The sequence below is a fragment of the Ipomoea nil genome, unplaced genomic scaffold (assembly GCF_001879475.1).
Source record: "Ipomoea nil cultivar Tokyo-kokei standard unplaced genomic scaffold, Asagao_1.1 scaffold1421, whole genome shotgun sequence".
In the NCBI taxonomy this organism is placed as follows: Eukaryota; Viridiplantae; Streptophyta; class Magnoliopsida; order Solanales; family Convolvulaceae; genus Ipomoea; species Ipomoea nil.
This window is the reverse complement of record NW_017617849.1, coordinates 400,759-425,579: the sequence shown is the minus strand read 5'-3', so window position 1 is coordinate 425,579 and position 24,821 is coordinate 400,759. Positions and strand designations below refer to the sequence as shown.

Sequence of the window (24,821 nt, the reverse complement as noted above, 5' to 3'; positions counted from 1 at the left end):
TTGCCAAGCTCACGAATGGGGGAGGAAATACAGCAACGACATGGGAATGAAGATGAAATATTAGGAGAAATGACGCTTTTACCCCTCAATTTAATGTTCACTTAACTAGGATTTGACGGAAGGATCACAATTGGAAAGATTTTAATAGTCAGAGGGTTAAATTGTCCAAATTAAAAATCAAGAACTAATTATGGAAAATCACCATACTCGAGGGACCATTGCTGGAATTAACTCATTTATAAATTATAAAAAATTAAAACATATACACACGTAATTAGACTAATTGATCAGTTAATTTTATTGACCAATACTTTTAAACTAAATTAACCATTAACTAAAAATCCTAAATCATTAACTAAATAAAAATATTTCAGACAATGAATTTTATCATTCGATCTGTTAATTAATTTTTCATTGGGTACCGAGAGACGAGCTGCCAAATTACTGAGCCACAAGGTACCATCCACAATGTAATCAGATCATGAAAGCCATCGGATCAGAGCCTTATCAATTAATTTTCTCCAAAGTGCATCTAAAATAGTGTAGCTTGTGGTATGGGTTCCAAGGGTAATTCCCTTCTTCCTAGCGAACCATTAGTATTAATATTCATGTTTAGCAAATCCAACTGACACATAATCTAAGACTAAACTATATACAATAATAATAATAAATAATAAATGGTCTAATACAACTCTTTGGTGAAATACTATTTTTAATTAGTTGAAAAAGCTATAGGATTATTCCCCTGCTCCTCCCATTCTTACCCCAAAAGTCTTTGGTTAGTATTGCCTACATTGTAGTTCGCCAATGCACTATAAGTCCAATACTTATTAGAGGCCGAGCCAAAAAATTTAGGTTAGGGGTTAAATTTATAGAAGAAATTTATTACGTTAGTCAACATTAGTACTAACGTAACTATACAATATCATTATATATATCATACATGATTGTGCCGATTATTATTGATAATTATTTTTATTTATACTATGTGTAATAATATATGAAATATATAATTATATGAGTACGATTGTTAAAGTTGTCAAACATTACTTTCAAATTTTTCACATAACACTATATATATAATAGTAAAAAATAAAGAAAATTATAATTTGTATCAAAAAGTTTTAGGGTAATTGTAGAATTGTCTCTAATTGTTGGTCATTTGCAAATTTCGTTCATTTACTAACAAAATATTTAAAACGAAATTTGCAATATTAGTATAGCTTAGGGATCAAGATTAAACACAACATGTTATTAAAATGATGAAATTTGCAAGGTCTAGGACAAAAAGTGAGTATGACATACAATTATGCTCATACCGCAAGTGTTACTACACTGACATCGTCTGAAGATTTGTATGTACAGAAACAATTAGAAAGCAATGCTGTTTATTTAAGCTTTCGAATATTACAGTAGACAGAGTTGAAATTCAAGGAAACATTCTTACAATTCATTATGCTTTGCCTGGGAAGAAGATAGGCATTAGACAAATGACAGACAGCGCGAGTACAGACCTTATAAGAACCGATGATGGCAAGCTTCCACTGTCTTTCCGGATGAAAAGTGCTTCATAAACAGGCATATTCACCATCACTATCACCCCACTCAGACTCACCTGTGGGAGGAATTCCGGGGCCAACCCCAGTTTCATGGCTCCCCAGATGAAACTCAACAGGTTCAGCAATGCTAGCGTGGATGTAATGGTGAACATGAGGGATGAGCTCCCGAATTCCATCATTTCTTGCTGGTATCTGTTCTCAACATCGTTGTCCATTACCTTACCTGTGAGAGTGAATAATGCAGTTTCTGAGAATCCTAATTGTCTGCTAACTGTATCAAAGAATGCAAAGAAGTATGCTGTCGTCCTTCGAATCATCCATATTCTTTGCAGGTTCCACCATGACCTCACTGTCTCCCCGCTACTCAACGCTTCTGCTAATCCATACCCATTCCTGGCAGCATAAACGTATGCGAAAGGCAAGAACCAAATGCTGGTTACCTGAATTGAAGCACACAATTCAGAACGGAATAAGGACCCTCAAACCAAGAAAGTTAATAGGTCACTCCCGACTGGGAATGAAAGTTGTAACCTTGTGGTTACCAAATGAACAGCCTGACGAATTTGGTTGGGGTTGTCCATAGTTGACCAGTTCAAACCAAGAAGGCAAATTGACCATTCTTGACTGGGAGTCGAACTTGTAACATTGTGGTTACCAAATCAATAGTCTGACCAACTTGACTGGAGTTGCCCAGATAGAAAATATTTTTGAATGAAATAAAAGGGGTTGTGTTTATCTGGATACCTTTGGAAATAAGGAGATGTGATGAAGCAAGCAAAGGGAAGGGAGAATGACATAACAGAGTGTAGGAATGGAGATTGGAGCCCAGAGGAGGTAAATGCAGTATCCCATTTGAACAGCCAATTTTATTTTTCTAAACCCATATGTGAAGGGGTTATACTTGGAGAAGAAAATCTGAAACATGCCTTCAGACCATCTCTTATGTTGAACAAGAGCAACTTCCAATGTTGATGGAGCAACACCCAAAAAGGCATACCTTTTAGGATTATAGTAAACAGATTTCCATCCCCGGCATTGGATAGTTAAACCTGTGATTACATCTTCCGATAGACATCCATACACAAGCCCCATCTGCAAACATAAACATAAACATAAACATAAACAAAAATTCAGATCATTTTCTTATATGTGCACAAGAAGGAGAAAGAGAATGAGACAGACTCCTTTTCCCCATTGAGTACCCTCTTCATAGCTGCAATTCGCAACAATTTTTGATGCTTCTTCCAATTCTTCAATGCTTCCATCATTGGCCTTTTCCTTTCCACCATTCAATTCATTTTTGTGCTCTTTAAAGTACTTCTGTCCACAAAGACTTGCCCTTCTGTGAAAGCATCCAGTGCCACAGTAGAAAGCAGCTCCACGGCTACCCACGCATGGGAATTCAATCTGCAAAGCAGCAATAGTTGAAAATTATTTACATATTTGTGAAGTCAGACAACATGACTATTTCTGTGACTAACACTTACTTCATGGGTTACGCGGGCTACATTTCCATACAAATCATTCTTGGTAATATTAGCATAGCGCTGTGGAAGCTGCACAAACGATATCTCATGCCCTCGTTTTTCATCCATGAAAAAGCACAACGCCTCTCTTATTGCATCTGCATTGTTTGAGTACATGTCACAGTCCAAGTTGAGGATGATAGGAGCGTTACTAATTTCTGCAGACACTCTTATCTGCAAAGTTTCAGTTGCTCGAGTATTAAGCCTAGAAAAAGAATTTGAACAATGGTTTTCCATAAATAAATGACCAACTGCTTTTAATCACCAACGCGTTCATTGATCCAGCCTTGAAGTTATGCGGTTTTCTGGGCTTCTTCTCTCGCGACAGGTACACAAGGGTTGGTAATTGATTTCCATATGCATCGACAGCATTTCTGTTACGCCCATCAATTAAAATCTGAAAGCATGTTAAGATCTCAATTGCAATCCTTCAATTCCCTCTATATATATATATATATACCATTGCATATGAAGAACAAATTAAATTAAAGGTTGGGTAGTTACCTTAACAATTGAGTGATGGTTCTCTTTTGTAGTTTTAGAGTTCCATTCTGAGAACCCTTTGTGTTGGCTCTTTATTTCATCTGAAATTCTACCACTTCCCATGGCTACCTCAATCCTGTTTCTCATTTCTTCATATAATTTCTGTTAAGAAATTACAAAAGGATTGGAGCACAACAAAACAAATAAAGATAAAGTATAAGTTTGACCTTTATAATAGGACTAGGAATACTTAAGAAACAAAGACAAAAACCTTAGCTTGCCTTAGTATTGAACCATTCTTCTGCAAACATTTGGTCGTGTCCATCATCAATGTTTTGAGCAAAATAGACTTGTGGGGATCTTGGCTCTACCTTAAACTTGTTGCAGAAGGGTATCCAATACTTGGAGAATTTAGAGGCTTCCAAAAGAGCGTAAAATGTAAACTCCGACCCTCCATCATCTGATAGGTAAACACTCAACTTGTGAGGGGGATAATTGAAAGATAACACTGATAACACAGTGTTAATCACCAGCGTTGGCGGCTCCAATATGGGATCTGCTGTGCATACAAAAACATCCACCCCCGGCAACTTCTCCTCGTATCTGCAAACATATATAGTGAGAACATTCAAACGTTTCCACAACACCTTAAAACAGCATTCTGCCAGAGGAACAAAATCTTGAACTGAAATATTGTATAGAGAGATAGAAGACCTGAGGGAGAGGCTTTCTTTGAAGGGGCAAGTGTAAGCAACATCCCAGCGAGCAGACTGAGTAAAAATCCAATAAATACCAAAGAAAACCTCGGAAATGAACATCCCAATCCATGCCCATCTTCCTGCTTCCCCTGTTGTTGGGATATTTGTGAATCTGTAAAACCATATGAAGCAGATGGCCAAGAAAACTGTTACTGAAAACAACTTGTACGCAGTGTTCCCTCTCCTTGGGTTTGTCTCAAACAGTGGAAGCTCAACACTCTGCTTTTCTTCTTCCCTTCCCTTTCCCCCACCCATCTTATCTCTTCTTTGTTTCAGTAAGCAGCAGATACCAATTGTTATATGGTGCACAAGGGGTGCACAGTGCATTTTGCGTCCTAAAAATTCTATGTTTTGTATGTACATAATTGTACGATAAAATACATAAATTCCTAATGTAATACACATTATCTTAACATAATACACAATGCATATAAACGTTTAACATAATACACATCAACTATTAACATAATACACATAAACTACGTTGCACAATAAATTGTGCACCAGGGGTGCACGATATAATTTGCCCAGCAGATACAAATACATCAGAAAATACAAATACTGTTGCTGTATAGTGTATACTATCAAGTCTAGCGCTCAACCCCAGTCCACTCGCCCTGTTCGTTTCTACCATAGCCTTGACTCTTGAGGTGTATACAGTAAGGAAAATAATAAGTGGAGGAGCACAATTTTGTAATATATTTTAATTTTATTCTATTGGAGGAAAAAAAAAAAAGAAATAAAAATTATGGTTCATAATAATAGAAAGTGAACATATATCAAGGGGCACATGATTTACGAGAAAAACTTCAAATTGAGAAATATCACAAGTCCACCATTAACAAAGTTTCCACCCTAACAAGTAACAAATCTATCATACAAATTTTTAAACTATTACACGAGATACATTCATAAATCATCAAATACATAACTCTATGCTAAAGACATTCTTTCACATTCACATATTAAAAGGAATAATATCTCATACTCAAAATATTCAACTATTACAAATAAGATGAAAATGAATACAAATAGTACGAAAATATCTTTTTTAAAAAAATACTTGAAATAAATACATGTTGACCTTATAAAAAAAATGCATGTTTACCTTCAAAATATTTGATAAAGACAACACCCAATAAGTTCGGCAAACTCCAGTAAAATTGTACCAAATATGAAAGAGAAAGAAAATGGATGTTTTCCTCCTTCACTTTCTGCCGACAAAAATGAGTGTTATTAAAATTAGTGAAGGCTAATGATTCATCATTTGCAGTATATGGAATCTGCATAATGGAATTAAATATGCCAAAGATGAAGGTCAGAATATAAAACTAGAGTTATTAACCAAGCAACACATGAATAAACTGAGATTGTTTGTGTTCATTTGTTAAGATTTTGAGTGTTTGGTTTCGTGTTCGTTTGTTAAAGTTTTTAAAAATCTTATTCGTGTTCGTTTGTTAAGTATTTATTAGTGTTCGTTATGCGTGTTTATGCATGTTAATTAATTTGATATATAATTGTTGTTGGACGGATGGAGAATAATTTGGGAGTGTTAGGCGGCGTATTTGAGCACATTGTATGACGGATAGAGGTTGAGTAAGCAGATGCACAAGTGTGGAAATTCCTTTAACCGGTTAATGTATTATGATGGTGTGGTGGATGTGTGCGGGTTTAGTATAGGAGTGTGTGCGTAACAAGAGAAAATGACGGACTTAGGAATGTGGGGAACTGACACTTATATTGAAACTGTGGATGTGCACTGTGACACCCACTAACACGTGGTTGGAGGTGTGTGCGTGTAGGTGTCTTCGTAACAGTTAGGACCACCATGATTTCAGGATTTTGTGACGTGTGCGTGGTACAGAAGTAGTTGATGCATATTGGGCTAACAGTGGTCCGAGAACAGAATACCAGTTTACTAATATATGTTGTTTGTCAGGTCCACTACCCATGGAAGATGATGCCTGGCAGCGAGAATGTGTTATGGACGTATCACCAGGCGGCAATGAGACTTGGTTAACAGAGTGCGACCCCAACATCAAGCCGGCACAAGGTCAAATGTTTAAAAACTTAGACGACGGTATTGAACTCTACATGAAGTATGCATCTATAGCTGGCTTTGATGTGCGTCGAAGTTCTGACAAGAAGAACAGGTATGGGGCCATTTTGAGGAAAAAGATGGTTTGTTCACGTGAAGGTTTTAAGGAAACCAAAAACACAGGGCCGGTTGTTAGTGATGCCCCAACCAAGGCCAGACGCCGCCGGCCCTCAACAAGAGTTGGGTGCATGGCTAGGATTGTATTCAAACGAGACAAGACGGGAATGTATGTTGTGACGACATTCGAAGATGCACACACGCACTGTTTGTGCGAGGAGAGTTACAAGCCTTTCTTGAAAGTGAATAGGAAACTAGATGTTGGTCATCAGCAGTTCATAACAAATTGCTCTAAGGTTAATGTCGGTGCCAGTAAGAGCTTTGACATATACGCAGAGATGGTTGGTGGAGTTGAGAATGTGGGTTGTACGCAGCAAGATTTCAAGAATTACCGAAGGGAGGTGTTGGCATACATGCAAGGTAGAGACGCACAAATGGTAATATCAAAATACCTTGATATCAAATCTGACTACAGTGACATGTACTTCGAATACGAAGCAAATGAAAAAGATCAATTGGCACGTGTGTTTTGGGCAGACGGTGTGGCACGGCAAAAATTCAGTGCGTTCGGAGATGTCGTATCATTCGATGCAACGTACAAAACAAACAGGTACGCAATTTCGGAAACTAAAAACTAAAATTGCAATCGTATTATGTGTGTTACCGTTGAGGGTGAACCAGAGATTTGAAAGCCTTATTTAAAATTATTTGTGTATTTGTTTAAAATGTACATGGAGTGATATAGGGTGAATAGCATTCTGCTGTGCGTACGTGAGTTGAGGCGTGAGCGTAAAAGTGTCAACCACACGCATGGGCACGTATGTGACTGTCAAAACTAGACAGTATATGCATGAGAACTAACTAGTTTTCTGGTATGACAGGTACAGTCTCATGTTTGTCCCATTCACAGGCGTAGACAACCACAAAAAATGCGTGACATTTGCCGCAACACTAATTGCTAGGGAAGATGTGGAATCGTATTGTTGGGCGCTGAGGCACTTCAAGATCGCAATGGGTAGCATACCGCGTATTACAGTAACCGATCAAGACCCGGCCATGAAGGTAGCAATTACAAAAGAATTCCCGGAGACCCGACACCGTTATTGCATGTGGCACATAATGACGAAGGTGAGTGATAAAGTGAGCCCAGATTTGGCACGAAACGAAGAATTTCGAAGGGAGCTAAATGATGTAGTGTGGAATGACAGCGCGAGTTCGGAATATTTCGAAGTCGCGTGGAAAGGAGTTATTGAAAAGTACGAATTACAAGAAATAAAACACCAAAATATTTTTAAAACACTAAAAACACTACAAACAACACCAAAATCAACAACCACCAAAAACACCCAACCCCACCCCGCTATAGCAACCGGAAAAAGCATCAAAACCCATACCATCCATATATTTTTAAAACCCCGAACCCAAATCAGTCCAAACCACACCCAGCGCGATAAGGGAAAAAAAAAAAGCCGACTACACTGTAAAACACAAATCACTAACATGCAGAAATTATCAATCCCCAGCACCCACAATACTTGAACCCACACCTCCGCCATTCTTTAAAAAAAAAAAAAAAAAAAAAAAAAAAAAAAAAAAAAACCCTAACCCAAAAAATCGGAGAACACCACATACAACACCCCCGTACCACACCCCCCTCACCAACAAACGGATAGAAAACAAACAATCCACACCAGAACATCACTGAAACGTCCTACAAAATACGCAAAAACGAACTGCAAAACTAAACAACTCAAAACCCTAAATTGGAAACCCTAACCGCACAAATGGTAACCCCCAAACCCCCGCGGAAAACAAACAAAGTGGAGGAAGAATACCTGAACTTGATGCGGAGGAGATACCCCTAAGCCGCTTGGATTGTCTCCTGCGAGACCCAGACATGGCTACCAGTCGAAGGAGTAGGCGCGGAGACAAGAAACGGCGAAGCCCTCCGGAGAGACGAAGCGTCTACGAGAAACGAATAGGTGCGTAGAATTGACTGCGGAGAGAGAGAGATAAAAACTCCAATTTTATCATCACACACACGCACCAAATCCGGCGGATATAAATGCCTGTCCTAATCAATAATAATCTCTAGTTACAAAAATACCCCTGTCTAATAACACAACCAGCGCACGTGGAATAAAATTACAAACCATCTGGACCGTATAAGATACCAAATCAACGATTATAAAGGGTTCTCATGTGCTCAGCTGAAAGGGGGGTGTGCACCTGATTCAAAATATATATATATATATATATATATATATATATATATATATATATATATATATATATATATAAGCGTTGTAAAAATCGACCTAGGCGGCCGCCTAGACACCGACTAAGCGCTAGGCGCCCTTAGGTGTAGGCGATTTCGATCAGTCTATGCGGTTTTTAGTCGGCTGACCGACTAGACACTTGAAGGTTAAAAAATGTACTTAAAGACTATAAATATACATTAGTAGAAGAAAAAAAAGGTTCACTGCAATGTTAAGGCCCTATTTGGTAAATTAGTTAGCCTATAGGCTAATTTTAACTTATTTAATTTAGTCAGCTTAGTTAGGTAGCTAACTCAGCTCAAGCTCGGCTAGCTACAGTTTGACCGGTTGGTTTAGTCAGCTTATACCGCAAAGTTAAGTATAGGCCAGGGCCGATTAGAGTGAAATGTTGGGGCATTGCGCGTAGACGTAGTGTATGTTTTTCGGCATCCATGCATGCCCACATATTCCATTGATCACCACTAGAGTCTAGTATAGAGACGAATGTTTAATTTTGATATTTGATTTTTCTAAAATAATCAAATTAAAGTAGTTGAAGCGGGCCTTATAGTAACACAATACGTTGAATAATTATAGAAATAGACAAAATAAGGCCACTAAGTGAACCCTGTTACAAGACACATTTTCTTAAGATTTGTATGTACAGGTAGAGACTTGGGAAACAATTAGAAAGCAATTTGTGTTTTTTCAAGCTTTCGAATACTACAATTCGACAGTTGAAATTCAAGGAAACAGTCTTACAATTCATTTTGCGTTGCCTGGGAAGAAGACAGGCATCAAACAAACAACAGATAGCGCGAGCACAGACCTTATAAGAACCGATAATGGCAAGCTTCCGCTGTCTTTCCGAATGAAAAGAGCTTCATAAACAGGCATATTCACCATCACTATCACCCCACTCAGACTCACCTGTGGGAGGAATTCCGGGGCCAAGCCCAGTTTCATGGCTCCCCAGATGAAACTCAACAGGTTCAGCAATGCTAGCATGGATGTAATGGTGAACATGAGGGATGAGCTCCCGAATTCCATGATTTCCTGTTGGTATCTCTTCTCAACATCGTTGTCCATTACCTTACCTGTGAGAGTGAATAATGCAGTTTCTGTGAATCCTAATTGTCTGCTAACTGTATCAAAGAATGCAAAGAAGTATGTTGTCGTCCTCCGAATCATCCATATTCTTTGCAGGTTCCACCATGACCTCACTGTCTCCCCGCTACTCAACGCTTCTGCTAATCCATACCCATTCCTGGCTGCATAAACGTATGCAAAAGGCAGGAACCAAATGCTGGTTACCTGAATTGAAGCACACAACAATTCAGAACGTTTGAAATAAGGACCATAACGAGATAAACCAGCCTAGGTTGGCTATAGCCGATCAACTCAAACCAAGAAGGTTAATAGGCCACTTGTAACTTTGTGGTTACCAAATGAACAGCCTGACCAATTTGGTTAGGGTTGTCCATAGTTGACCAGCTCAAACTAAAAAGACAAATTGGCCATTCTTGACTGGGAGTCCAACTTGTAACATTGTAGTTACCAAGTTAATAGGCTGACCAATTTGGTTGGGTTGTTCTAGATGGAAAATATATTAGAATGAAATAAAAGGGGTTGTGTTTATGTGGATACCTTTGGAAATAAGGAGATGTTATGAAGCAAGCAAAGGGAAGGGAGAATGACATAACAGAGTGTAGGAATGGAGATTGGAGCCCAGAGGAGGTAAATGCAGTATCCCATTTGAGCAGCCAATTTTATTTTTCTAAATCCATATGTGAAGGGGTTATAGTTGGAGAAGAAAATCTGAAACAAGCCTTCAGACCATCTCTTATGTTGAACAAGAGCAACTTCCAATGTTGATGGAGCAACACCCAAAAAGGCATGTCTTTTAGGATTATAGTACACAGATTTCCATCCCCTGCACTGGATAGTTAAACCTGTGATTATATCTTCTGATAGACATCCATACACAAGCCCCATCTGCAAACATAAACATAAACATAAACAAAAATTCTGATCATTTTCTTGCTCATAGAAGGTGAAATTCCAGCGCTCCACAATCCAACCCATTAAGTGGGTGGACCAGTGTCTGGTGCCCACAAGGAACCCGCCATGTACATTGGTTGTATGACTTGTATCTCCCACATTACGGTTGTTAGGGCTCAATCTTGTGTCATTGCCCAAAATCTACCACTCAGAAACCAACTAGGTGCATTTGATCATATTTTTATTTGTGGATAAGAAGGAGAAAGAGAAAAAGAAAGAGACAGACCCCTTTTCCCCATTGAGTACCCTCTTCATAGCTGCAATTTGCAACAACTTTTGATGCTTCTTCCAGCTCTTCAATGCTCCTCCCATCATTCATCTTTTCCTGTCCACCATTCAATTCATATTTGTGCTCTTTAGAGTACTCCTTTCCACAAAGGCTTGCCCTTCTGTGAAAGCATCCAGTGCCACAGTACAAAGCAGCTCCATGACTACCCAAACATGCAAGCTCAATCTGCAAAACACCAATACCTGAAAATTTATTTACACGACACGATGCCAGAGAACACGACTATTTCTGTGACTAACGCTTACTTTGCTGGTTACACGTGCTACATTTCCATACAAATCATTCTTGGTAACATTAGCGTAGCACTGTGGATGCTGCACAAACGATATCTCATGCCCTCGCTTTTCATCCATAAAAAAACACAACGCCTCTCTTATTGCATCTGCATCGTTTGAGTACATGTCACAGTCCAAGTTGAGGATGATAGGCGCGTTACTAACTTCTGCAGACACTCTTATCTGCAAATTAAGTTTCAGTTGCTCTCTAGTATTAAGCCTAGAAGAAGTCAAGAAGAGTTCCCATAGATAAAAGACCAATTGCTTATTAGTTACCAATGCATTCATTGATCCAGCCTTGAAGTTATGTGGTTTCCCGGGCTTCTTCTCTCGCGACAGATAGACAAGGGTTGGTAATTGATTTCCATATGCATCCACAGCTTTGCTGTTCCTCCCATCAATTAAAATCTGAATTGAAAACATGTATTTAAGATCTCAATTGCAATTTGAAGAACAAATTTATAAATTAATGGTTGGGTAGTTACCTTAACAATTGAGTGATGGTCCTGTTTTGTAGTTTTGGAGTTCCATTCTGAGAACCCTTTGTGTTGGTTCTTTATTTCATCTGAAATTCTCCCACTTTCCATGGCTATCTCAATCCTGTTTCTCATTTCTTCATATAATTTCTGAAGAAATTACAAAAGGATTGGATCGAGCACAACAAAACAAATAACAGGAATACTTAAAGAAACAAAGACAAAAACCTTAGCTTGCCTTAGTATTGGACCATTCTTCGGCAAAGATTTGGTCGTGTCCATCATGAATGTTTTGAGAGAAGTAAACTTGTGGGGATCTTGGCTCCACCTTAAACTTGTTGCAGAAGGGTATCCAATGCTTGGAGAAAGTAGAGGCTTCCAAAAGAGCGTAGAACGTAAACTCTGACCCTCCATCATCTGATAGGTAAACACTCAACTTGTGAGGGGGATAATTGAACGACAACACTGATAACACAGTGTTAATCACCAACGTTGGCGGCTCCAATATGGGATCTGCTGTGCATACGAAAACATCCACCCCCGGCAACTCCTCCTCGTATCTGCAACATACATGTGATCACACCATTCAAACTGTTAGGATCACCACGCAACTTTATTTCCTTATAGACTATCACGCAACTTTATTTCCGTATTTGCTGGACTTGACCTTTACCCTTTACTGGCCTCCGTCCAACCGTCCCCAGCAACTGGCTGTTAGACTTGGCCTTCACTGGCCTCTGCCCAACAGGAACAATAACTTAAAGAGAGAGAGTAGACCTGAGGGATAGCCTTTGTTTGAAGGGGAAAGTGTAGGCAACATCCCAGCGAGCAGACTGAGTAAAGATCCAATAAATACCAAACAAAACCTCGGAAATGAACATTCCAATCCATGCCCATCTTCCTGCTTCCCCTGTTGTTGGGATATTTGTAAACCTGTAAAACCATATGAAGCAGATAGCCAAGAAAACTGTTAGGGAAAACAGCTTGTAGGCAGTATTGCCCTTCCTTGGTTTTGTCTCAAACAGTGGAAGCTCCACGCTCTGCTTTTCATCTTCCCTTCCATTCTTCCCACCCATCTCTCTCTTCTTTGCTCCACCAATAGAGTTGTACAGCACTAGATACAAATACTTTATGCTATAATATTTATTTTTACCATATAATGGCACAAATGGAAATGCAGAAAGTTGTGTCTATTTAAAAATCTGCACTTGTAATCTGGGCTGAGAAAGACCACTGATTTTTTAACGACAAAATTATTGTATGTACTATGGACTATGGTCCACATAGTGCTATGTAGATTAAATCATAACAGAAAGTACATTTTTAATATACTAAAAGTACATTATTTGTATATTAATATACTTTTTTTTAAATACAATGTATATTTTTAATATATTAAACGTATATTATTTATGTATTGAATGTACATATTATAATAGTATGATTTACACATCATAATGATTGATTTTTTAACACATCTAAAAAACATATGGTTCTCTTTCTGCTTCACTGGGTTAATAGATTTAATAAAGAAAGAGACGGTTCATGACTTTAGAACCCTACTATTGGATATTAAATCCAATTACTATGCTTATTTTTTTATTATTATTTTTATACCTTAAAATAAAATTCAAATTATGAATTGAAGGAATGTAAAAATTAAAAAAAAAAAAATTATCTTGTAAAGTTCTACTTTTGTTTCTTGAACTGAAAATAAGGAAATTTATTTTTAAAAATAAAAATTTATTTCCATTTTTCAAGTCTCACACATATACTCTTATTCACGGCTAAATAAAAACCTTGTTTTTATTAAATTTCATTCCAACATTCCAACCAAACACACATTTAATTTCTCTAGTTTATTATATAGTACAATTATTCTGATGAAAACGATATTACAATTATAACAATTATCAAATTATTTATGAGATAAATATTATTAAAATTCTAAATATTCTTTGTAGTTATGTTTCTAAAAATTTCTGGTCAAGATAATTCAAAAATTTCTAATATATGTCATCATCTAGTACATGCAATTTTATTTATTTATTAGCGGCAATGTGGGAGCAATCTCTCAAAGTGAGGGAGGCTCCTTGTGCGCAGTGAGCACCGGTCTAGCCTCTATGGTTCATGTTCAGTTGAGTCACCATGATTTACATCCTCTCAAATGCTCTATCGGGCCGGAGTGTGGGGGGCCCTTAGGGTTGGGGTTCAGCCTTTTGGAAGAATTTTATTTATTTATTTTTGTTTGGCTCCGCTAGGTTATACATTATTGTCAATATATCACGTATTATTAACCATATAATAATGATAATGATCAGAACAAAATCTAAATTTATCTCAAATGCATCGACTGCATATACCACTTCTTGGACTGCAACTTAAACCGAAAGGATAAATGTAAGTGGCCCTTAGCACTCCTCCTCTCACACATCAAATATCATATGAATTAGCAGCCGTGCAAGCAACATATATATTTAGGAAACAAACATATTAAGTTAGTCTTTGCGTTGACTATAGCTATCAACGCCAGGCCACCAAGTTCTTTTCATGTACGAAAATGAAACCTAACTTGTCTTTAATTTGCATGCATAATAAATTAATAACCAATGAATGGGCAATTAATAACCATGCTTGGTTCCGCCGCCTCATCAATAATTTACAAAGCGAGTAGTTGGAAGAAAAAGAATTAAAGTGGAAAAGAATTGTAATTCAATAAGGAAATGATAAAGTGTGAATAGGGTAGGAATTCAAATTATATTGTTTAATAATATGAATAGAATTATTGAAAATGAGAAATGAAGAAGTCGTATAAAGACTAAAATGTCATTGTTTAATAATAATACTAATAATAGTCAAGAGTAAAAAAATCATTTTGTTCACTTTCCCCTTTTCTTTTACCATTGAATTGCAATTCATATGGGAAGGGTATGAATTGCAATAATTCAACAAAATGAAGGAATTGCAATTCGGTGGAATTGTAATTCAACTAAAATGAAAGAATTGCAATTCAGTGGAATTGCAGTTGCTTCCAATCAAACATAATTCGATTGATCAAAGAATTATGTTGTAATTGAATTGTAATAGAGTCAATAGTATTTAAAAAATAAAAGGAATATTCTCATTATTTTTTTTTACATTTTATTAATTTTTTATCTTTAATGTACATATTCATACTGAATTTTATTCATACACTAAAATAATTTGTATTATCATAATTTAACAGTTTAAATATTTTAACACAAAACATAATTTTGACGTAAATAATACTTTAATAATTTGGAGTTAACCATTGATATTTAAACATAATTAAAAAAAAAAAAGTTAAGAAAAGAAACCAATATGTAAAAGAAGAAAAAAAAATTACACATTAAGCCCGGCGTTTGGCCCTGTCTATTAACCCATTGAGTTACCGTGATTTACATCCTCCTACATGTTTTGTCGGGTCGGAGTGTGGCCCTTAAGGTTGGCGATTCAACTTTTTGGGATAAGAGAAAAAAATTACACCAAAATGGTGTAGATGAACATTGTTATATGGTGCAACATTGTGCCTCCTTGGACGAAGATTGCACCAAAATAGTATTTTGGTGTCTTAATTGAAAATGATCTACGAATAAGGAAGAGCGTTTGGATCTACCACCATCCAAATGCCATAAGACATAAAATGAGCCAACTAAAAGATACGTCTCTTCATCCAAAGAGGATATTAATTAGCATGCTAAGGATTGATTGATTATGTTGAAATCATGTAATGTACAATTAATGAACTCATTAATTAATTGATATAACTATTTCTTACTTGTCAAGGGTATTGTGTTCTGATGACATTACTATTACCATTTCAAACGAAAGCTTCAGATTTGACTTAAGGATTAGGGTGTGCCCGACCATTTAGCTCAAGTTTGGTAATGGTCCAAAGCTAGTCATTAAATTAAACACTAATAAGAGCCTACAAACATGTAATGATACTCTATTTTACAAGTTAATTTGGTAAAATTTGTCAAAGACCAAATTAATTATCATGCTTTTGATTTTCAAACTGGGATCCATTACTTTCTCCAAATTGATATTATGATGTACAGAGACTTGGGAAACAATTAGAAAGCAGTGCTGTTTATTTAAGCTTTCGAATATTACAGTAGAGACAGTTGAAATTTAAGGAAACAGTCTTACAATTCATTAGCCGTTGCCTGGGAAGAAGACAGGCATGAAACAAACAACAGACAGCACGAGTACAGACCTTATAAGAACCGATGATGGCAAGCTTCCACTGTCTTTCCGGATGAAAAGTGCTTCATAAACAGGCATATTCACCATCACTATCACCCCACTCAGACTCACCTGTGGGAGGAATTCCGGGGCCAACCCCAGTTTCATGGCTCCCCAGATGAAACTCAACAGGTTCAGCAATGCTAGCGTGGATGTAATGGTGAACATGAGGGATGAGCTCCCGAATTCCATCATTTCCTGTTGGTATCTCTTCTCAACATCGTTGTCCATTACCTTACCTGTGAGAGTGAATAATGCAGTTTCTGAGAATCCTAATTGTCTGCTAACTGTATCAAAGAATGCAAAGAAGTATGCTGTCGTCCTCCGAATCATCAATATTCTTTGCAGGTTCCACCATGACTTCACTGTCTCCCCGCTACTCAACGCTTCTGCTAATCCATACCCATTCCTGGCAGCGTAAACGTATGCAAAAGGCAAGAACCAAATGCTAGTTACCTGAATTGAAGCACACAACAATTCAGAACGTTTGAAATAAGGTAAACCAGCCTAAATTGGCTATAGCCGACGGCCGGCTCAAACCAAGAAGGCAAATTGGCCATTCTTGACATGGGGAGTCGAACTTGTAACATTGTGGTTACCAAGTCAACAGCCTGATCAATTTGGCTGGATTGTCCCAGATGGAAAATATTTTAGAATGAAACAAAAGGGTTGTGTTTATGAGGATACCTTTGGAAATAAGGAGATGTGATGAAGCAAGGAAAGGGAAGGGAGAATGACATAACAGAGTGTAGGAATGGAAATTGGAGCCCAGAGGAGGTAAATGCAGTATCCCATTTGAGCAGCCAATTTTATTTTTCTAAATCCATATGTGAAGGGGTTATAGTTGGAGAAGAAAATCTGAAACAAGCCTTCAGACCATCTCTTATGTTGAACAAGAGCAACTTCCAATGTTGATGGAGCAACACCCAAAAAGGCATGTCTTTTAGGATTATAGTACACAGATTTCCATCCCCTGCACTGGATAGTTAAACCTGTGATTATATCTTCCACCGGACATCCATACACAAGCCCCATCTGCAATCATAAAAAAAGATATCATTTCTTGTTCATAAAAAGGTGAAATTTTAGCGCCTCACACCCCAGCCCGTTAAGTGGGAGGACCAATGTCTGGAGCCCACAAGGAGCCCGTCATACACATTGGTTGTAAGTTGTAACTCTCACTATATGACTGTCAGGGCTCAATCTTGTGTCATTGCCCATAATCTAACGCTCAGGAACCAACTGGTGCATTTGATCATATTCTTATTTGTGCATGAGAAGGATAAAGAGAGAGAGACAGACCCCTTTTCCCCATTGAGTACCCTCTTCATAGCTGCAATTTGCAACAACTTTTGATGCTTCTTCCAGCTCTTCAATGCTCCTCCCATCATTCATCTTTTCCTGTCCACCATTCAATTCATATTTGTGCTCTTTAGAGTACTCCTTTCCACAAAGGCTTGCCCTTCTGTGAAAGCATCCAGTGCCACAGTACAAAGCAGCTCCATGACTACCCAAACATGCAAGCTCAACCTGCAAAACAGCAATACCTGAAAAATTATTTACACGACACGAAGCCAGAGAACACGACTATTTCTGTGACTAACGCTTACTTTGCTGGTTACACGGGCTACATTTCCATACAAATCATTCTTGGTAACATTAGCGTAGCACTGTGGATGCTGCACAAACGATATCTCATGCCCTCGTTTTTCATCCATGAAAAAGCACAATGCCTCTCTTATTGCATCTGCATTGTTTGAGTACATATCACAGTCCAAGTTGAGGATGATTGGCGCGTTACTAACTTCTGCAGACACTCTTATCTGCAAATTAAAGTTTCAGTTGCTTGATCTAGTATTAAGCCTAGAATCAAAGAAGAGTTTCCATAAATAAATTAAAAGACCAATTAATTGCTTTATTAGTTACCAATGCATTCATTGATCCAGCCTTGAAGTTATGTGGTTTCCCGGGCTTCTTCTCTCGCGACAGATAGACAAGGGTTGGTAATTGATTTCCATATACATCCACAGCTTTGCTGTTCCTCCCATCAATTAAAATCTGAAACCATGTATGTTAACATCAGATCTCAATTGCAATATGAAGAACAAATTAAATTAAAGGCCGGTTGGCTAGTTACCTTAACAATTGAGTGATGGTCCTGTTTTGTAGTTTTGGAGTTCCATTCTGAGAACCCTTTGTGTTGGTTCTTTATTTCATCTGAAATTCTCCCACTTTCCATGGCTATCTCAATCCTGTTTCTCATTTCTTCATATAATTTCTGAAGAAATTACAAAAGGATTGGAGCACAACAAAACAAATAATAGGAATACTTAAAGAAACAAAGACAAAAATCTTAGCTTGCCTTAGTATTGGACCATTCTTCGGCAAATATTTGGTCGTGTCCATCATGAATGTTTTGAGAGAAGTATACTTGTGGGGATCTTGGCTCCACCTTAAACTTGTTGCAGAAGGGTATCCAATGCTTGGAGAACGTAGAGGCTTCCAAAAGAGCGTAGAATGTAAACTCCGACCCTCCATCATCTGATAGGTAAACACTCAACTTGTGAGGGGGATAATTGTATGACAACACTGATAACACAGTGTTAATCACCAAAGTTGGCGGCTCCAATATGGGATCTGCTGTGCATACGAAAACATCCACCCCCGGCAACTCCTCCTCATATCTACAACATGTGATCACACCATACAAAACCGTTAGGATCACCACGCAACTTTATTTCTTTATAGACTGTCACACGTTTTGTTGGACCTGACCTTTACCCTTTACTGGCCTCCGTCCAACAGTCCTCAGCAACTGGGTGCTAGACTTGGCCTTTACCGGCCTCTGCCCAACAGGAACAATAACTTAAAAGAGATGAGAGAAGACCTGAGGGATAGCCTTTCTTTGAAGGGAGAAGTGTAAGCAACATCCCAGCGAGCAGACTGAGTAAAGATCCAATAAATACCAAACAAAACCTCGGAAATGAACATTCCAATCCATGCCCATCTTCCTGCTTCCCCTGTTGTTGGGATATTTGTAAACCTGTAAAACCATATGGAGCAGATAGCGAAGAAAACTGTTAGTGAAAACAGCTTGTAAGCAGTATTTCCCTTCCTTGGTTTTGTCTCAAACAGTGGAAGCTCAACACTCTGCTTTTCTTCTTCCCTTCCATTCTTCCCACCCATCTCTCTTCTTTGCTCCACTAGAGTTGTACAGCACCAGATACAAATACTTTATGGTATAATATTTTTTTTTACCATATAATATATGGAAATGCAGAAAGTTGTGTCTATTAAAAAATATCAGCACTTGTGGTCTGGGCTGAGAAAGACTTATTCAACTTTTTAGGACACAATCTTTTCAATTTTCTGCATGCCTTTTGTCTTCTTGTTTCTTCCAACTTGATAAGTACCAACTAGGCTTATCGGTGAAAAGGCACAAACATGCATGCCCAAACATCTTCACATTTTATGGTGGACAATCCATCAAAACACGTTGACAGAAAGAATATATTTTATATATATAAATAATGAACTTTATGCATACAAATAATAAACAGTGATTTACTGAATATTAGATTTTCAAGTAAAGCAGGTGTGATGTGCTGAATAAGTCCAGTTATCTTTTACAAATAATGAGTCTCATGTACAATATAAAGTTATAAACTAGTCTAAAATATACATGTCTAAATAATAAACCTTCAATCAGTTTGTACATATTTAAATAATAAACTTTATACACACAAATAATGAATCTTATGCATATAAATAATGAACCATCAAATTATTTTCATATTACTTTGTATGCATTCAAATAATGAACATTACGTATAAAAATAACCATATAATAATGATAATGATCGAACAATATCTAAATTTATCTCAAATGCATTGACTCCATATACCACTTCTTGGACTACTGCAACTTAAATCCAAAGGATAAATTGGAAATGGAGATTTTCCAAATGTAAGTGGCCCTTAGCACTCTTCCTCTCACACATCAAATATAATATAAATTAGCAACATTATATTATTTAGGAAGCAAACATATTAAGTTAGTCTTTGCGTTGAAAATAGCTATCAACGCCAGGCCACCAAGTTCTTTAATTTTCATGTACGAAAATGAAACCTAACATGTCTTTGCATGCATAATAAATATAAGAAAAAATACGTTTAATTTCATGAGTACTGTGATATTTAGTTTTTAACTTTTAATTTAATTTCATCTGGTTTCATAACGTTGTTGACCTTACTACATTTTGTCCTCAATAATAACTTAATTTTATGAAATTGACTTTAATTTCGAAAACAATCTAGTATTTTAACATTTGTTTTTTGGAAAATAGTACTTTTAACAATTTAAATCATATATTTCTTGCTTAAGAAATGTTCATAAATAAAATACTATTTTCCAAAAAACATTGTCAAACAAGTCGGCGGATTGCAATGATAGCCAATGAATGAATGGGCAATTAATAACCATGCTTGGTTCCCCCGCCTCATCAATAATTTACAGAGCAATTAGTTGGAAGGAAAGAATTAAAGTGGAAAAGAATTGTAATTCAATAAGGAAAGAATAAAGTGTGAATAAAGTAGGAATTCACACTACTGGAAATTATGAAATTTCCGACCACCTTAAAATGATCTTAAATTAAGTTGATACTAAAAAGTCCAAAAAGTGGTCGGAAATAGCAACAAAGGTTTTTCCGGATACCAAAAGTGGTCGGAACAAGACTTTCAACTTGATTTATGATCACTTTCAGGTGGTCGGAAATTTCAGAATTTTCAGTAGTGTCAAATTATATTATTTAATAATATAAATAGAATTATTGAAAATGAGAAAGGAATAAGTTGTATAAATACTAAAATGTCATTGCGTAATAATAATACTAATAATAGTTAAGAGTAAAAAAGTCATTTTGTTCACTTTTCCATTTTCTTTTCCCATTGAATTGCAATTCATATGGGGAGGGTATGAATTGCAATTCAACAAAAAGAAGGAATTGCAATTCAGTGGAATTGCAGCTACTTCCAACCAAACATTGTAATTCGATTGACCAAAGAATTTTGTTGTAATTGAATTGTAATAGAGTCAATAATATTTAAAAAAAAAAATAAAGGAATATTCTCATTATTTGTTTACATTTTATTAATTTTTTATCTTTAACACATCCATACTGAATTTTATTCATACACTAAAATAATTTGTATTATCATAATTTAAAAGTTTAAATATTTTAACACAAAACATAATTTTAACGTAAATAATACTTTAATAATTTGGAGTTAACCATTGATATATAAACAGAATATTTTTAAAAAAAAAAAAAAAAGACAAGAAAAGAAACCAATATGTAAAAGAAGGAAAAAAAATTACACCAAAATGGTGTAGATGAACATTGTTATATGGTGCAACATTGTGCCTCCTTGGACGAAGATTGCACCAAAATAGTATTTTAGTGTCTTAATTGGAGATGATCTACGAATAAGAAAGAGCGTTTCGATCTACCACCATCCAAATGCCATAAGACATAAAATGAGCCAACTAAAAGATATTTCTCTTCATCCAAAGAGGATATTAGCATGCTAAGGATCGATTGATTATGTTGAAATCATGTAATGTACAATGAACTCATTAATTAATTGATATAACTATTTCTTTCTTGTCAAGTATATTGTGTTCTGATGGTATCACTGTTATCATTTTAAACGGAAGCCTCAGGTTTGACTTAAGGATTAGGGTGTGCCAACCATTTAGCTCAAGTTTGGTAATGGTCCAAAGCTAGTCATTAAATTAAACACTAATATATAATAGCCTACAAACATGTAATGATACTCTATTTTTCAAGTTTGGTAAAATTTGTCAATCGCCAAATTAATTATCATGCTTTTGATTTTCAAACTGGGATCCAATATTTTCTCCAAATTGATATTGTGATGTGGTGTGGGACAAAGTTAATTGACAACCTTATGCTTCAATTTTGTGATCGATTGTGGCAATGGCTTCGGTTTCAATCCTCTTATTGAAGCCAAGCTAGTTGTCGAGTGTAGTAAATACGTGCCACATTAATATGTTGCAAAGTATATACTACAATTATGTTTTGGTCATGGCTGGAATTGGGAGGATGGTTGTGGCTAGAATAGGGAGAAGAATATTTCTGGGAGTTTAGATTTCTTATAAAGTTTTATACCGTGCGATCTGGGGAAGATGAATCAAGAAATGCGCAGTAGACATGAAGAAAAAGCTGAGAATAAAAACCATACATTGCTTCTGAACCTGGGGCTTCGATTCTTGGAACTGTTCTTTCTTAGAAGCAGAGGCAACTGTTAGCCGTAGCTCAAGAACACGAAGAAGAAGAAACAACTTACGTAAAAAGACTATTTTGCCCTCCTGAATAAAAAATTTAAAAAGGTTTAAGTTTTTCCGGCCAATTTTCACTGGTGATTTGGCCGGAAGGACCAAATCTGCTAAAAAAAGCATAGTTAAATAACTAAATTGTTAGTTTTAAAAATCATGAAGCGAAATTAACACGCCCTCTATAGTCATAGGACCAAAAGTGTAATTTGCTCATTTGTTAAATTAATAATAGTCCGTGCATCGCACGGGACACTTACTAGTGTCAATATATATACTATATGGGCAAAAAAATATTTTATTGAAAATTTTATCATTTGACATTACTTGACATAATTTATTGACAAAAGGGTCAAATAAATATGCTCATGTACTAACATTGATTGTTCATCTAGCACCATGAATTAAAATATAGTCAATCTAGGCTATTATACTCCCAATTATTTTTCATCTAGCATTTTTAGCATGTTTCAAACAAGTAACTCATCTAATTTTCTTACACAGAAAAATAAAATAAAAACAAAATGCTGACGTGTTATTTTTCATCTAACTTGCTGTTTTTGTCACTACTTTTTTTTTTTTTTTTTTTTTTGCAGAAAAATTCAATTTTTTTTACGTATTTCCAGATTATGTTAATTTCTTCTGCGAATTTTTCAGAAAACAGTGAATCTATTTTTCCCGCCGGCTGTGAAATAAGTATGCTACCGCTTTTGTGGTTTTTGAACCCATTTATTGACATTGATTTTTATTTTGGTTTTGGATAGTGCGTTTATGCTGAGATTGAGGAGCTTGGAAAAAAGATGATTAATAGACTAAGGGATAATGATGATATGTATATTGCTCTTCATTTGAGGTATAATAACTAACACGACTTTTGATTTAATGTTTGATGTGTAACTTAATTAACAGACTTTCTTTGAGTGTAGATACGAAAAGGACATGCTCGCGTAGTTGCGTTTACTGACTGCATCCACAATCTGACTGAAGTTGAAACTAAGGAACTTCGCGTTATGAGATATAATGTACAGCACTGGAAAGAGAAAGAGATAGACAACGAACAAAGGAGACTGCTATATGTTCCCGAGGGAAGTGGATGGCCATGTTTCTGAAGGCGATCGGGTACCCCTCCACAACAAAAATATACATTTTGCAGGGCAAATTTATGAAAACAACATGGATGCATTCCGCTTAGAATACCCCTACGTGTTTTCAGACTCAACACTCGTAATAGAGGAGGAGTTGGAATCTTTCAAGCCATATCAGAAATCAACATAATTCATAAACACGTAAAAAAATTTGAATTTTTTGCAGAAAAAAGTGACAAAAACAGCAAGTTGTATGAAAAAATAACATGTCAGCATTTTGTTTTTATTTTAATTTTCAATTTTCAATGTAAGCAAATTAGATGGTTTACTTGTTCGAAACTTGCTAAAAATGCTAGATGAAAAATAATTGGAAGTATAATAGCCTAGATGGACCATATTTTAATTCATGGTGCTAGATGAACAATCAATGTTAGTACATGTGCCTATTTGACCATTTTGTCTAAAATTAATGACCATTTATATAAGAACAATAAAAAGAAAGAAAAAAAAAAAAAAAAAAAAACATAGGATATCACTGGTGCAATATAATACACCAACATTTTTTTTTTCATTTGAATACTATATTCTTCTTTTGTTGTTTTATTTTATTATTCTATATTTTATATACATAATAAAAATAAATGATATATAGATAGAGGTTCGGTTTTGCCTAAACTAACCTTATATCCTATTAATATATATAAATAACCGGAAAAAATAAGTAGCACCAGTGGTCTAGTGGTAGAATAGTACCCTGCCACGGTACAGACCCGGGTTCGATTCCCTGCTGGTGCATCAGTGTAGCAATAATGATAGCCGCGCTCTTGTGGTGATTTGGGTCTCCACAGCTTGTCTGAACGTTAATAATCCGACGACAAACAGCGCCTCTGAGCTCTTCCATTTTAATTCTCCCTTTGCTATTTCCACATAATAATTAGGAAAATCTCCCCACTATGTTTTAACATTTTTATCTTCAAATTATTTTATAGTAAAATTAATATTTAATGTATTGTTGATGTATAAACATTATGTAATTGATCATAAATTATTTACTCGATGCTAGTTGTGTGATCAATGAGTGTCGTAGTTTTTATCAACACTTCGAGATAGTGTCTTTTAATTTTAATTCCTAGATCAGCGAACAAGCTCGCTCATGCTCTTACTAGGGGTGCTAGTTCTCAGCCTAGTCCTGTTAGTTGGATTTCTTCTATTCTGTCTTGTATTGCTCATTTGATTGAATAAAACGTTTTGTTTTTCCCCTCAAATTAAAAA

General features: G+C 36.2%; 4 protein-coding genes and 1 non-coding gene across 5 annotated transcripts; 2 read left to right on the top strand and 3 right to left on the bottom strand.

Annotated features, from left to right (window-relative positions):
• Positions 1 to 1,366: 1,366 nt before the first annotated feature.
• LOC109187828 (cellulose synthase-like protein E6) lies at positions 1,367 to 4,581 on the bottom strand. Its single transcript, XM_019338179.1, has 8 exons — positions 4,283 to 4,581; positions 3,850 to 4,171; positions 3,590 to 3,730; positions 3,351 to 3,482; positions 3,047 to 3,259; positions 2,742 to 2,966; positions 2,304 to 2,651; positions 1,367 to 1,999 (listed from the first exon to the last, which is right to left on the bottom strand). Exons 1-8 carry the CDS (start codon positions 4,579 to 4,581, stop codon positions 1,454 to 1,456), a joined length of 2,226 nt encoding a protein of 741 aa, XP_019193724.1. The 3' UTR covers positions 1,367 to 1,453.
• A 1,695-nt stretch (positions 4,582 to 6,276) lies between these two features.
• Positions 6,277 to 7,734, top strand: LOC109187351 (protein FAR1-RELATED SEQUENCE 5-like). Its single transcript, XM_019337539.1, has 3 exons — positions 6,277 to 7,091; positions 7,363 to 7,609; positions 7,690 to 7,734. Exons 1-3 carry the CDS (start codon positions 6,277 to 6,279, stop codon positions 7,732 to 7,734), a joined length of 1,107 nt encoding a protein of 368 aa, XP_019193084.1.
• A 1,748-nt stretch (positions 7,735 to 9,482) lies between these two features.
• On the bottom strand, positions 9,483 to 13,007 carry LOC109187826 (cellulose synthase-like protein E6). Its single transcript, XM_019338176.1, has 8 exons — positions 12,618 to 13,007; positions 12,079 to 12,400; positions 11,850 to 11,990; positions 11,641 to 11,772; positions 11,335 to 11,547; positions 11,027 to 11,254; positions 10,387 to 10,734; positions 9,483 to 10,053 (listed from the first exon to the last, which is right to left on the bottom strand). Exons 1-8 carry the CDS (start codon positions 12,914 to 12,916, stop codon positions 9,505 to 9,507), a joined length of 2,232 nt encoding a protein of 743 aa, XP_019193721.1. The 5' UTR covers positions 12,917 to 13,007; the 3' UTR covers positions 9,483 to 9,504.
• A 2,915-nt stretch (positions 13,008 to 15,922) lies between these two features.
• Positions 15,923 to 19,373, bottom strand: LOC109187827 (cellulose synthase-like protein E6). Its single transcript, XM_019338177.1, has 8 exons — positions 18,997 to 19,373; positions 18,472 to 18,793; positions 18,247 to 18,387; positions 18,036 to 18,167; positions 17,720 to 17,932; positions 17,412 to 17,639; positions 16,797 to 17,144; positions 15,923 to 16,565 (listed from the first exon to the last, which is right to left on the bottom strand). The coding sequence occupies exons 1-8, from the start codon at positions 19,293 to 19,295 to the stop codon at positions 16,020 to 16,022; spliced, it is 2,229 nt and encodes a 742-aa protein (XP_019193722.1). The 5' UTR covers positions 19,296 to 19,373; the 3' UTR covers positions 15,923 to 16,019.
• A 4,900-nt stretch (positions 19,374 to 24,273) lies between these two features.
• On the top strand, positions 24,274 to 24,344 carry TRNAG-GCC. Its single transcript has one exon. It is a non-coding gene; the product is annotated as a tRNA-Gly (tRNA).
• The last annotated feature ends 477 nt before the right edge of the window (positions 24,345 to 24,821 follow it).